The sequence below is a fragment of the Parasteatoda tepidariorum genome, chromosome 1 (assembly GCF_043381705.1).
Source record: "Parasteatoda tepidariorum isolate YZ-2023 chromosome 1, CAS_Ptep_4.0, whole genome shotgun sequence".
NCBI lineage: Eukaryota > Metazoa > Arthropoda > Arachnida > Araneae > Theridiidae > Parasteatoda > Parasteatoda tepidariorum.
The window spans coordinates 6,881,110-6,894,537 of NC_092204.1; the positions used below are offsets into that span (position 1 = coordinate 6,881,110).

General features: G+C 29.0%; 1 protein-coding gene across 2 annotated transcripts in view; it reads right to left on the reverse strand.

Annotated features, from left to right (window-relative positions):
- The window catches only part of LOC107453018 (nuclear pore complex protein Nup205), a 100,221-nt gene that overhangs the window by 14,723 nt on the left and 72,070 nt on the right, over positions 1-13,428 (reverse strand). For both annotated transcript variants that reach the window (XM_043044863.2, XM_071184022.1), the window contains exons 27-35: positions 13,013-13,220; positions 11,743-11,829; positions 11,506-11,660; positions 9,818-10,009; positions 8,919-9,028; positions 6,040-6,184; positions 4,376-4,508; positions 1,449-1,670; positions 595-681 (exon numbers count right to left, since the gene is read on the reverse strand). In XM_043044863.2, coding sequence (XP_042900797.1) covers positions 595-681; positions 1,449-1,670; positions 4,376-4,508; positions 6,040-6,184; positions 8,919-9,028; positions 9,818-10,009; positions 11,506-11,660; positions 11,743-11,829; positions 13,013-13,220 — 1,339 coding nt within the window. The remainder of the gene's footprint in view (positions 1-594; positions 682-1,448; positions 1,671-4,375; positions 4,509-6,039; positions 6,185-8,918; positions 9,029-9,817; positions 10,010-11,505; positions 11,661-11,742; positions 11,830-13,012; positions 13,221-13,428) is intronic.

A 13,428-nucleotide genomic window follows, 5' to 3' on the forward strand; every position in this document is an offset into this window, starting at 1 on the left:
CCTATTTCCTAGATTATGGCTACCCCCTATATTTTGGGGGTCAGAAATCAGACTCGGTCGGAAAAAAAAGGTATGTTGATTCAGAGAAGTACATTTTTATGCCTGAATTAGTAACTTAAAATATTATCTGCACTTATTAATTAGCATATTTGAGGCCACCCCCACAAACCATTATGATTGAATCCTAGAATGTAAAAATCTGATCATTAGATCAAAAGTTATTCATGGTGATCCGTTTTTTTTTTTTTTTTTTGCTCAAGGCATGCTTAATTAAAAATAATTTCAGATTTACAATTCATATTTACCTTAAACCAAAATGCTTGATTTTGTACAGGACAATTAAAACCATGGTTAAAACGGGATAAAACCGTCAATTATCAAAAACTTGCAAATCCCGATAAGATAACAAATAAAAAATCTTCCCTCAAAGTTATTTGAAAAATTATTATTTTTTTTATGAAGAGTGAACAATTACTATACTGCTAAAAAAAGCCAATTCTTCTGATAAACACATAAAAAATCACTGTTGGGGGAAAAAATGAATAAAACAGAAATTTAAAGGAAGTCATGGAAATCAATAATATTAGAACAAACCTGTTGACAACATATTAAATGAATCAACTGTTAACGCTTCACCAACGAAGGGTCCAAAGATTATAGTTGAATTTTTTGGATCAGTTCCTAAAAGAACAAAAATTAAGCAATAAAAAAATTAAACAGCAACTAATAGTATAACTACAGGGTTCTGTCTAGGTTTTTTTAAAAGGTACATATTTTGTGATAATAAAAAATTATATTAAATAATTGACACAAAAATATAGTAAAAAAAGAAAATATTTTCAAAAATTGCCACTACAAATAAAAAAATAAATGGTTAATTTCTATATTTATTTTTCCCATATGTTCTAAAACAATTTTGCTATTGTAAAATTTTGGACTTAAAGTTGTATCCAAATTTAAAAATCCATAAAAATCATTGTCCACAGTTAAATTTTAACTTGAATTTAATAAAAAACATACATTAAACAGTACTAGCACTAAAAGTTACCTTCATTATAAGAACATTTTCGACAGATAAAAAAAATGTTTTTATAAAAAAATAATAGTCTATTAGAATAAATTTAGAATAATAGCAAATTTTGACTTCTTGTACACAATATTAGAACAGCCCTTAGTGCTTAGCAATACAGAATGGAATAAATTTAATTTTTAAATTAAACTTATTTTACAAAGAGAAATAAAAATGATTGTGAAGAAAGCAAGAGCAGAGTTTTGTTTTTTAAATGATTACTTATGCTAAAATTCCAACTGTAAATTTATTTTACAAGGAGAAATAAAAATGATTGTGAAGCAATCTTAGGGCTGAAGCAAGCATGGACGGAGGTTTTTAATTATTTTTAAAAATGATTATTTCCGTTGAAATTCCAACTGAAAGGGGAGATACATACCTGATTTAGTCATTATGCTAGAACAAGAACCCAAAATATGGTATGCAATTTGCAGCCTGCTTAATTTCATTAGAGCTAATATTTCTGGACTGAGATGTGATGAGTGTGATGCTCTGCTGTCGACAGCCATCAATCGAGGAATCAGCATTAGCATGTGTTGCCTAAGGAGAAGAAGGTGACCTCTTTGGTCGCTTGCAAAAGTTCGACCACCAGCATTAATATCTGAGAAAAAGACAACTTTTTTATAACCAGACATGTGATTGCTGGAAGAAGAAATTATCTGAAATATTTTTCTCATTGAGTAATTTTCTTTTTCGTTAGTACATAAAACATTGTTATTTTTATGAAAAAAAGTAACATTTACAAAATTTAAAGTGAGAAAGAAATTTCGTTTTATCAAATAATTTTATTAAAATACAGATTTACGATGGTATTGTGCCCGTTGGAAAGTGATTTCTGAAATAAATTAATCAAGAATTGCATGTTGTTCCATTAAAAATTAATTCAATCTAATTGTACCCAAATAAAACAAGTAAATTCATCACATCGATAAAATAATTTTTCTGTTACAAATCTGAATTTTCATCCATTCTGCAGCCACTTTATTTTATGATCGTTTTTTATTTATTTTTAAAATGTGGTTTCTTATATTTTTACATTTCAAATTAGATACAATCACACAATGTTATTAAGACACTCAACTTCGCAATTCAGTAACGGTCATTTATCACCGATTTATTCAAAAATCACTTTTTGACATTTTATAGCATTTTTACTTTTCAAGATCTTTTTTTACAATGACTTAAACTTCTTTTTTTCTAATTCGAAATTTTAAACACGATATATGTATATATATATATACAGTCAAACCCCGCTATAGTGAACTCCCGGATATAGTGAACAAAAATGTTCGGTCCCGCGCCTTGCTATAAATGATAATGTTATTTTTCGTGGATATAGTGAACCAAAAAAGTGAGGAAGATGGATATAATGAGCTTTTTTCGGTCTTCTACGGATTTTTTTATTCATTTTTTTTGTAATAATTTTGAAATTTCTACTTCAAAATAAATACATATACCAATGTTTAAAACCATCTATAGAGGGGAATGTAGTGATATGGACTTTTTCTTGTTTGCTTCTTTTATCTCACTTTCCCAAACAAGCCAAGCAGATGATGCACCTGTAAGGTGTCAGTGGGATCAATATGCATTTTCTGTCAGAGGGAATGAGTTTTTGGTCAAAGGGAGTGAGNCAGTCAAACCCCGCTATAGTGAACTTCCGGATATAGTGAACGAAATGTTCGGTCCCGCGCCTTGCTATACATGATAATGTTATTTTTCGTGGACATAGTGAACCAAAAAAGTGAGGAAGATGGATATAATGAGCTTTTTTCGGTCTTCGACTCATTTTTTTTGTAATAATTTTTAAATTTCTACTTCAAAATAAATACATATACCAATGTTTAAAACCATCTATAGAGGGGAATGTAGTGATAAGGACTTTTTCTTGTTTGCTTCTTTTATCTCACTTTCCCAAACAAGCCAAGCAGATGTTTCCAACCCAGGCAGATGATGCACCTGTAAGATGTCAGTGGGATCAATATGCATTTTCTGTCAGAGGGAATGAGTTTTTGGTCAAAGGGAGTGAGGAAATGAGTTATTCATTATTGGTCAAAGGGTTTGACACTAATATGTGTTGATAAGGCCCTCATTTTAACTCCTTTTTGCTCTCAGTTCAGTTAAAAAATGTCTGCAAACAACTGTCTCTAACTATGGCGAGCAGTAAAAAAACTTTCTCCCTTGATGATAAAATGGGCATAATCAGAAAAATTGAAAATGGATGCAATCAAGTTGATATTTGCAGGGACTATAAACTATCCAAATCTGCAATTTGTAACATATTGAAAAATAGGTAATTAATAATTTCTGCTCATGAAATAAATTTAGATGGAAGAAAGAAGTTGAGAAAAGCAGATCACAAGGATGTTGAAGAAGCATTACTGAAGTGGTTCACCATTCGAAGAAGCCGCAATCTTCCAGTATCTGGATTAAAGTAGATGAATTTGCTAATCGATTTTATGAGACTACTTTTATGTGCTCGAATGGCAGGTTAGACAGGTTTAAAAAGCGGAATAACAGAAATTCAGGAAAAATTATCTGAGAGTCAGGTAGTGCTTCTATATCTGATGTTGAGGATTGCTCATCAGCTAAAAATTACTATTTTTCCTTTTTTTTTTTGCATGCAAGACGAAGAGTAATGAAAATTAACACTACATAATACTTTTCAGTCATTTATTTGAATAATGTGTAATAAAAGGGAGGAGTTTGGGAACCATTAGTTAAATTGCCTGCATAACGGATATTGTGAACTAAAATTTCAGTCCCTTGAAGGTTTACTGTAGCGGGGCTTGGCTGTATATATATAATGTTCTATTCCATACAAGAAGGCTTTTTTTTTTTAATATATATAAATATATATATAATATATATAAACAGAAAACACATCTGTTAATCGACATCAGTAATATAGATATTTGCTACCATTAAAATTGTACTAGAAAGGTATTAGTACTAGGCAGAATTGTTGCAGAAAGCTCAGAAAAATTCTGCCACAGTGATTACTCCATGACTAATGAGCTATGAGGGTAAATTTGTACAAAAAATTTACCTGCCAAAATAATTATCTCCATTGAATAAATCCAGTTTGTTATTCAAAGGAGAAATTACTTGGCAAGGAAACTTTTGCACAAGTTTTCTCAGATAGAATACCAGATAAAAGACTAAAAGAATGTATGTGGCATAATTACTTTTAAAATAGAACTATAAAGCACAACTTATAAATGTATAATTCAATGAATTTGTATCATGTTTTAGACAGAAAGATAGGTAGAAAATAAAAAATAGCTAAAATAATAAAAAGAAATTCACCATCAAAGCTGGCTCGAGATAAAACAGCTGAAATAATGCTGAGTTCTTGCAATGCTTCAAGGCTGTATAAATTAGATGGATCTCGTATAACATGAGAAAAAAGTTCTCCATTGCAAACAACAAATTCTAAAAGCTAAAAAACAATAGTGTTAAAAAAACAATAATAAGCATTAATTGCATTCCTATAAGTAATAACATAATCATAAATCTCGAATTAATAATATACACATAAAAAGTAAATATTTTCTGAAAAAGTAACAAAATAAAGCGAGTTAATTTAGCATTAATTTAGCATTAATTTAAAAAAAGAATCATAATCAACATTTCTTTAACAGTTGTCTTTAAAAGTTCTGAATCGATGATCTTTTCTAAAGTTAATAATTCTCTTAGAGATTTATGAAGAGAGATTCTACTAGCATATATTCATTTATTTTGTTACCTATAAAAAAAATAAAAGGAAATTCCTACAAAAATCCAGAAATTCAGCAGCTATGCAATTTATACCCGAACCACACTAAACATTTTAAAAGCTAAAAATATTTTTTTGTTCTAAGCATTTATGCATTATTTCAGACTAAAGTAATTAAGGTTTCTTGTTTAGTAATTTCACTTGGGTCTTGTAACAGAATCTTAGACATAATTCTGCTTCTGGCAGACATATTTCATTAGACATAATCTGAGATGGAAAAAAAAAACTCAATCAAAGAACTGCAGGGTGTGCAGCCAGATTTTTCAATAAAAAAATAAGGCACCTTTTAAGCACTTAAAAAATATTTTTAATTAATTTCCAAAAAAATCATTAATTAGGATCTGTGCAGTAATAAAAACTATTTTTTTCTATAGTTCAAAGTTCTTAATTTATTAAACATAAAATCAATAAAATTCCTAAACATTTTCAAAACTTTTACATAATCATGATAAAAATAACTAGTTTTTGATAAATATTGCAGAGAAAAATGTGAAAAATCATGAATTTTTTGTAATTTAGAACAACAGTGGACATGGCGAAGAAAAATCATCTTTTTAAAAGATAGAAAATTAAGCACTTTATAAAAACCCATAATAATGAAAAAAACTTAAATAAAAAATGAGCACTTCCTAAAAATGTTAATAAACAATAATTAAGGACATAAGACTTTATTCATCTAATCTATAACAATAGTAAAATTAGCTACTATAAAAGGCAATTAGCCTAATGCAATTTTATAGAATTTTTTCCCACATAGTTTCTGTTTGCATTTATGGAACTTGTAGGATACCTTTAGCAGTGCTTATTCTAATAATACAGGTGATTTTCATACTGAAGAATCTTTGGAAGAATTCTGAAGAGAATGCTAAAACAGGGGGAGGGGGTATAAATGCTCAGAATGATTTTAGTGAATCTCCTAGATTTTTGTAAGCAGAGGCATATATTTATTATTTATTTTTATTCTAGTACACAAAATATATTACAAAACAAAACATTTATAACTTGCTATAAGTTTAAAATAAAAATTCTTCAACCAACTTTGGTACTTGAAACTCCAATTTATTTACTTTCTCTGACTTTTTAATTAATTCTAGATTAATAATTAAAAATGCTACACATTCTGAATTGTTTATACATTAATTTCAATTGAGAAACTTAACTGTACACAAAATAGAAAGAAAGAGGGAAAGTATACCTGCAAAGATGCTTCCCGATGTGAAGAACCCAGAGTCATAGCTATTGACAATATCAACTTCATGATTGCCATAAATATTTGACTGTAGCATTTCATTAAATCTGGAGAAATCCAGCTTTTGCTGTCCTGTTTGTATTCATTATATCTACAAAAAAGAAGAAGTATAATACAAACCACAATAAACAGGGTGTATAGACAATTGTTTCCAATAAATAAATAAATAAGCACCTTTTAAGCACTATATACATTAAGAAAATGCAAATTTTTTTCCCCAAGACTTCGTATAATCATGATAAAATAACTAGTTTCTGACGAAGAACTCTTTTCTTGATTATATTAGCTACCTTAAAGAGGTCAAGAGATTTCTCGGTTCGATTTCAGAGGATGGAAAATGAAGCCTGAATTTGAGGATATCCCGGAAGCTGAGTTGCACACGAGAGTGGAAAAATCTCACTGAACTCAGCTCAGTATGTGCGCATGTGGACCCACAAATATTTCATCAAACATCAGTAAACCGAAATGTATTGTGCTTGAATGAATTGTGAAAATGTTGAATATAACAATGTGAAAACCAAGCTTTTGCATAATAAGTGGGGAAACTCGAAAAGGGAAAATTAAGAATTTTTTTAAAACACTCAATAAAAAAAGCACCCTCAAGAGCTTTTAAAAAACGAAAATAAGCACCTTTAAGCACTTTTTAAAATTGCTATGAAACCATAATAAATTATTCAGATTTATAGCCAGGGTAGAAAAAATAAAATTACCCCGTGAAAAAAATATTATTAATATTATTATTAAAAATATTATTAATAATAATATTATTAACAGTGTGACTAAAATGTGAAATTTTTACAACAAATAATTGTAATAGATATTAGAATCATTTAACTCGAATCTCAATAACTGATTGCTGTTATCAACAATTTTAAGACTGGTTATTTTCCAAACTTAATATAGGAATATTCCAGGTATTTGCAAAAAAAATTGCAACTTTCCCTGATTTTGGAGTTATAATAAAATTCTCAGACAATTCCAGGTCTTCCCTTTTCTTCCTGACCAGTGGAAACCTTGATAATGAAGAAGATAAAGGAATTAAATGTCTGTAAAATCTTTTTTGCCACAAAATTATAAATTTTTCCTTTCCATTTCGGGACTGTTAATAAGTGCAGCTGTTTAGCATTTATAATTCAAGATCCTGACTGCACTAGAATTCTGAGAAAAGAGGCCATAAAACTTTTTTTTTCTATTGCTAATGCTATGAAAGCTAAAATAGAGTTTCAGAAAATTATCAAGCAAAATTTGTTTTTGAAAATGCGTAATTTATCATAGAGAGATGCCAAACAAATCTCAATTTTGAATTTTTTGTTGCTTACATCGATTTTTCTTTTGCACTGCAGATTTGGGGTCTTATACATAATGGATCGTAAAAATCTAAAAGTAGATATTTTACAGTATAAATTTAAGATCATACTAGAGCCTATCTATCTAGAGATATTTACACATACTTGACAACACTGGAGAAATAAAATAACAGAGATTTCACAAGCAACAATTTTTAGGCTACGAGTAAAGTATTGATACATCATGTATAATTATCCAAGTGAAAAAGAGTAATTCAAAAATTGAAAATAATATATCATGGTTCCCACTCGTTCAACAAAGCAAAAATTAAGTTCTTTTTTTGAAAAATTAGGGTCTTCAAAAATAGTATGATTGTTTATCATCGAATATACACATGCCACCACTACAATGCAAATAATAATAAAATTTTTTATTTTAATGTGAGTACTGATATAATTGTATTAATTAACAATTACCAAAGAATTACCAGGCAATTTTGCAAACCAGTGTCATTAAAAAAAAAATAATTTCAGATTGTTAAAAGATAGCATTTTACTTAATTCCTTTAAGCAGACGCGTTACCAGTAGAATTGAATTCCTTGAATTTTGCAATTTTGAAGGTTACTGCGGGTCTCCTACTTAGGTACCTTAAAACTGCCCACCTCCAAAAAAGCACTATCTCTTCCATGCGCAGTATTTCCCTTGTCCACATCATTCTGTTTTTTAGAATGCTTCTCTCTCCACACAGAGCATCATTCTAGGCAAAGGGCAGAATATATTAATGAAAGAACCAATATATTAATGAAAGGACATGCTTTCCTTCCCTTCCCTTGCCTGTAGCCCTCCCCCAGCATACATTACTTTTCGTGTCTCTAAAATGCTTTACCCTCGATGCATGGTCTAATTCTAAGTGATAAAATAATGATGTTTTGTTTTAAAAAATTAAAATGAAAAATTGTTCCTACCAACCAGTGATGCTAAAAAATTAAGGACTTTTAAAAACCTTAAAACCAAAATTAAGTACTTTTAAGGGCCCTTTATTTTCCAAAATAAAAATTAGGCAGTTTTTAAGGACCGTGCGAACCCCGTATAAGCATTTGCATTTAGAGAAGCAAAATATATGCACATAAACCTTAATCTAAAGAAGATTTTTCTGAACCATTATTTATAATTAAACTATAAACACTCAACATACTGTAGTAAGCACCACCTGAGGAATAAGATAAGTACTTTTGCCATCAGTCAACATTTTATCGGTAAAATTTAAAAAAAAATTTCTTCAACCAATATGGAGAAATATGCCAATATACTGGTAAACAGGAGATAGTCGTAAAATACAGGAGTCTTCGTTGAAAAACAGGAGACTTAGTAGGTATGCTTACAGACACAAACCGCTTGCCGGGTGAGGTAAAAAAACATTTTAAAAAGTATAGCTTTTTTCCCCTTACAAGTTTGATTCAGGTTCACACATGAAAATGCATCGGTTGAAGAACATACTTCAAAATAAGTATTAAATAAAAAAAAAGAAGAATACTAACGCATCAGGCCTTAAATCTAAAGCTCTACACTCAGCCATTCTGTGAATGGCACCATTTCGTAATAATGCTAAGGCACCACTGGTCGAACAAGCAATTCGAGTCAACAGAGCCTAAAACAAAATATTGAATACTATAATACAATTCCTACATAATATATTCCTTAAATATAAGCACACAATCAAAAAGAATAACAGGAAAAAAATTGTAAACATGAATTATAAAATAAATTCAGTCAAAACTATTTCGCAATTTTTTTATTTTTTATGCATGCTTTTTTTTATCCTTACAAATTTGAAAAATTGTTTGAAATTTGCACAAAGTTATGCACATCAATATTGAAATAAAACACTTTTAAAATTGGCTAAAAGTGTTACATTAAAGACTGATATTCGTTTAATTTAAAACATAATTATTGCAAACTAATAATTGTAAACATTAAACCATAATTGTTTTTATTAAAGCATTTATGAATTTATAAAGATTAAGATCCTATTTGTCAGATATCAAATGAAGATCAGGAAACATAGACATAAAAAAAATTTAAAAACAATAATTCTATGACAGAAAAAGTCTTTTTATTTATAAGCACAAACTGATTGTTTTATAAGTTTTAAAAATATTTGTACTTAAATAAACATAAATTGGTATAATTAAAATATGTTTCTTAAATAGCAAATTCTTTAACATGCTGCTAATGGAAAGTTATAATTTAAAAGTTTCAAACCATTTTCATCCACGTTTAGTCTTTTTTTTTCTCCTTTCTTTTTAATAAATCTTTTTATTGTCAAATAATAATTTACATGATTGGCTACAAGGCTTAAATGATTCACAGACAAATCTTTCAATTCCTTATGAAAGGATGAATAATGAATGAAAATATAAAACAATGGGCAACTTACAATCTTTGATTCAAAGACATAGAAAATTCTGAATGAATTCGAATTTTTGTTAAAAAGATTCTGTAATTCTTCATCATCTTTGGACAAGCTGTCAAGGATATGTCTTAGATAGCCTTTGGATACCAGGAATGCTAGCCATTGTTGTTGAGTGTTCAAGGACAGAGCAACATCTAGAACAGCCATAGCAAGCATCTGAAATATTTATAAACATCTCAATCTATAATAAAAGTCCCAATTCAAAAATGTAGGAAAAAACATTTAGGTATCACATGCAAGGCCTCATGGTAGGATAAAAAAAAAAGGCAGGTAATAATTTTTAATAAAAGAGAGTGATTTTTCGGGGCTGTGATCGAATTTAAATCTCATTAGACCATTTACCGTGAATGATAAATAAAGGAAAACAACAAATGTGAGTCAGCGTAAAATACCAAATAATAACACGAAAATGTATGAATAATAAAGCAATGATCTTGAAAATTAATAAATTAACATTAAGTACAGTAGTTTCCAGCAGATGTGTCTCAGCCAATTCATTGGTAAAACCTATCTGGTGATTTTTTCCCCCCACGAATTTCATGTGAAAATTATGCAATCTAAGTGGATTCAATCAAAATTAAATGTTTGTAAAAATATTCTAAAGTAAAAAATCAATATCAATTTACTGAAGAAAAAAAAGTATATTTTTAAATAACACTTTTTCATTGAAATACAGCAGGATAAGACAAGCTCTTGATAGATGATGCTTGCTGCCGTCTACAAATGTAAAACAAACTAAACTTTAATACATGAGAATGATTATGTCTTCGCTTGTGTTCTGGAGATTTATAAATAATGTGTTCCAGGTCCATATTAGAATTAAAAAAATATTACTTTTACAATGAAATTTTTTATACATTTTTATTTTAAACTTTCTTAAGTAAACACAATGTTTCTGTTATTTTAAATTAATAATTGTTGTAATCAAAAGTATCTTAAAGCTATGCTCGGGAACCCCGCGGCAGAATCGAAGCGGCATGGCGATACTGTCACAGAACGTTACGGAGTTCTGGCAGAAAGATTTTTCCGTTGGGAAGTAAAAAATTTTGGTTTTCTTTTCTGTAGAAATTTTCATTCTATTTTTTTTATGTAGTTATGACTATTGACTTCTACACAGTTTTTAAAACCCTATATTTTAAATATATAGTTTATTACAACAACTGAATCATGAAACGCATTTAGTAACCCCTTTTCAAAAGAATCAGACTCACTTGATTTCAACTTCGATCCTTTTATCCAAGGTTACTACTACGGATTTTACAACTTTTTAAAATTATTTATTTCAATGTGATGATGATTTCAAGAATGCAAAGAAGAAAATAATTAGTGTGTTTTCCCCCTACAAAATGCTCTATTAGCCATAATATTAGTAAAAAAAATTACATATTCAAATAAAGTTATATTATTTTATTTTAATCAAAAGGCTATTAATTAATTAATTTATTTTTTGAAGTTGACACTTTCATCATTTTAAATTAGCAACATGTATGCTTGTTATTTTTAAAAATATCTTGCAGAAAAATATTAATATTAGAAAGGCATGTCGCAGAAAGTCCAGAAAAATTCTGCCATGGGGTCGTCCAACGTAAGGTTCTAATAGCTAAAAAGAGAAACTTTTAAAAATGAACTACAAAAAGGGGAGAAAGCAATACCTTAGTAATATCATGACCAGTGCAAGCATCTCTACAAACAATTTCCATGATAGTTTCACCAAAGCTGAGAATAACATCCATGTATTCTGTTCTCAATTTCTTAGTCTCTGAGCTTTGATCAAGGACAGCATAACCAACATCACTGGGTTTATCAGCTTTTAGAAATAATTTATTTTTATATATAAAAAAAGCTGAATTAAAACTAAAACTACAAATATAAAAAGATATTCAACTTACTTTGCATATCATAAGGCTTATGAACAATGCACAACAGATTGAGAAAAGCAGTATAGAAATTGGCTCTAACTCTCTGAAAACCAATACCTAATAAGGAATAGAATATCTTCATTACTTTCACTTTAAAATAACCTTTTTCACTTGAATTTTTTTCACACAGGAAAAAACTTACTGATTCTTTTTAAAATGATACGAAAAAATATTAAAACCTACCATATTAAACTTACATATTTTGCACTCTTGAAAATCATAGATTTTCATTATCAACTAATAAGAATACTTAAGAACTCAATGCCAACTTTCTGCCAATTTAAACTATTAACGAACTGAGTAATTTTCAAGATCAAAGTATCACATAAAAAAATAAAAAATATGCAAAAAAAGAATTATGCAACACATGAAGAAAAAAACAAGAGTTTTGCTTCGTGTGATACACTTTCTGATATTTAAAAACTGATTCAAATTTTTTAAATTTCTAGAGTATAATTTTTGACAAAATTTTCCCACTTTAGTAGCTAGTTTTCAAATCATAAAATGTAATTGTAGAAAATATTGAGAATAATGCATAAGAATATGAATTTTCCGCCAACTACAGCTGGAAAAAGTATTATATATAAACCTTAACTATAGATAATTTTGTAAAACATTAGCTAAAAATATAACAATTAAATTTATCAATACAAGCTATTTATGGATTCAGGATATTTACCCCTAACAAGGTGCGTAGCCAAAGCTTTCATTAAAAAATAAGCCCTTTTTAAAAGTACTCTTAATGCACTCAAAAAATATTTTTCAGTACTATATACATTAGCAAAATACAAAATAATTTTACATGATCATGATAAATAACTAGTTTCTGACAAGAACTCTTTTCTTGATTCCATTAAAAAAAGATTTTTGGGTTCGATTTCAGAGAGAGGAAAATGAAGCTTGAGATTGTGAATACCTTACAGCAGAATTGCACAAGAGAGTGCTAGAATCTCAGCTCAGTAGACACGGACTCGCAAGTATTTCATCAAACATATAAAACCACTAGCACTTTCATACATTACCGATCAACGGTACGCCGATGTCTTTGAATGTGGTGAAAACGTTTAATAGAACAATGTGAAAAGCACACTTTTGCATAATACATGGCGAAAATAGACATGGTAAAGGAAAAAATCTCCTTTTCAAAAATGGAAAATTAAGCACTTTTTAAAAACATACACACCATGTTAAATTATGAGAATAATCAAGGGTCTTGAAAGAATAAAATGAAATCACAAACCAGTTTTCATCAAACAGTCCACAACTGCCCTCAAAACTGCAAGCAAGGATGAATGATGTGCAACAGGGATTAGAGGTGATTCAGCAAGAGATTCTGTGTGTGGTTTCATCAAAGATGTAATCATGCTGTTTCGAAGAGTGGACATTAAAGTTAAAATAACACTAGAGGCAGGGGGCATTAATTCAGCTAGTATTTCTGGTGACATCACCTGCAACATATCATGTTAAATACCATGATCTCTGGGTTCAAATCATTACAAAAAAATCATTTCTTCAAATGTTTATGCATTTAAGGAGATATACATGTTTTTAAAAATTTCAGTTAGTCTCAGCTTTGTATTGATAGTTCAACACTATTTTTCACTCGAAGCTGAATAGGCAATATTTGTTCTGCACAGCTATTACTAGATATCTTAT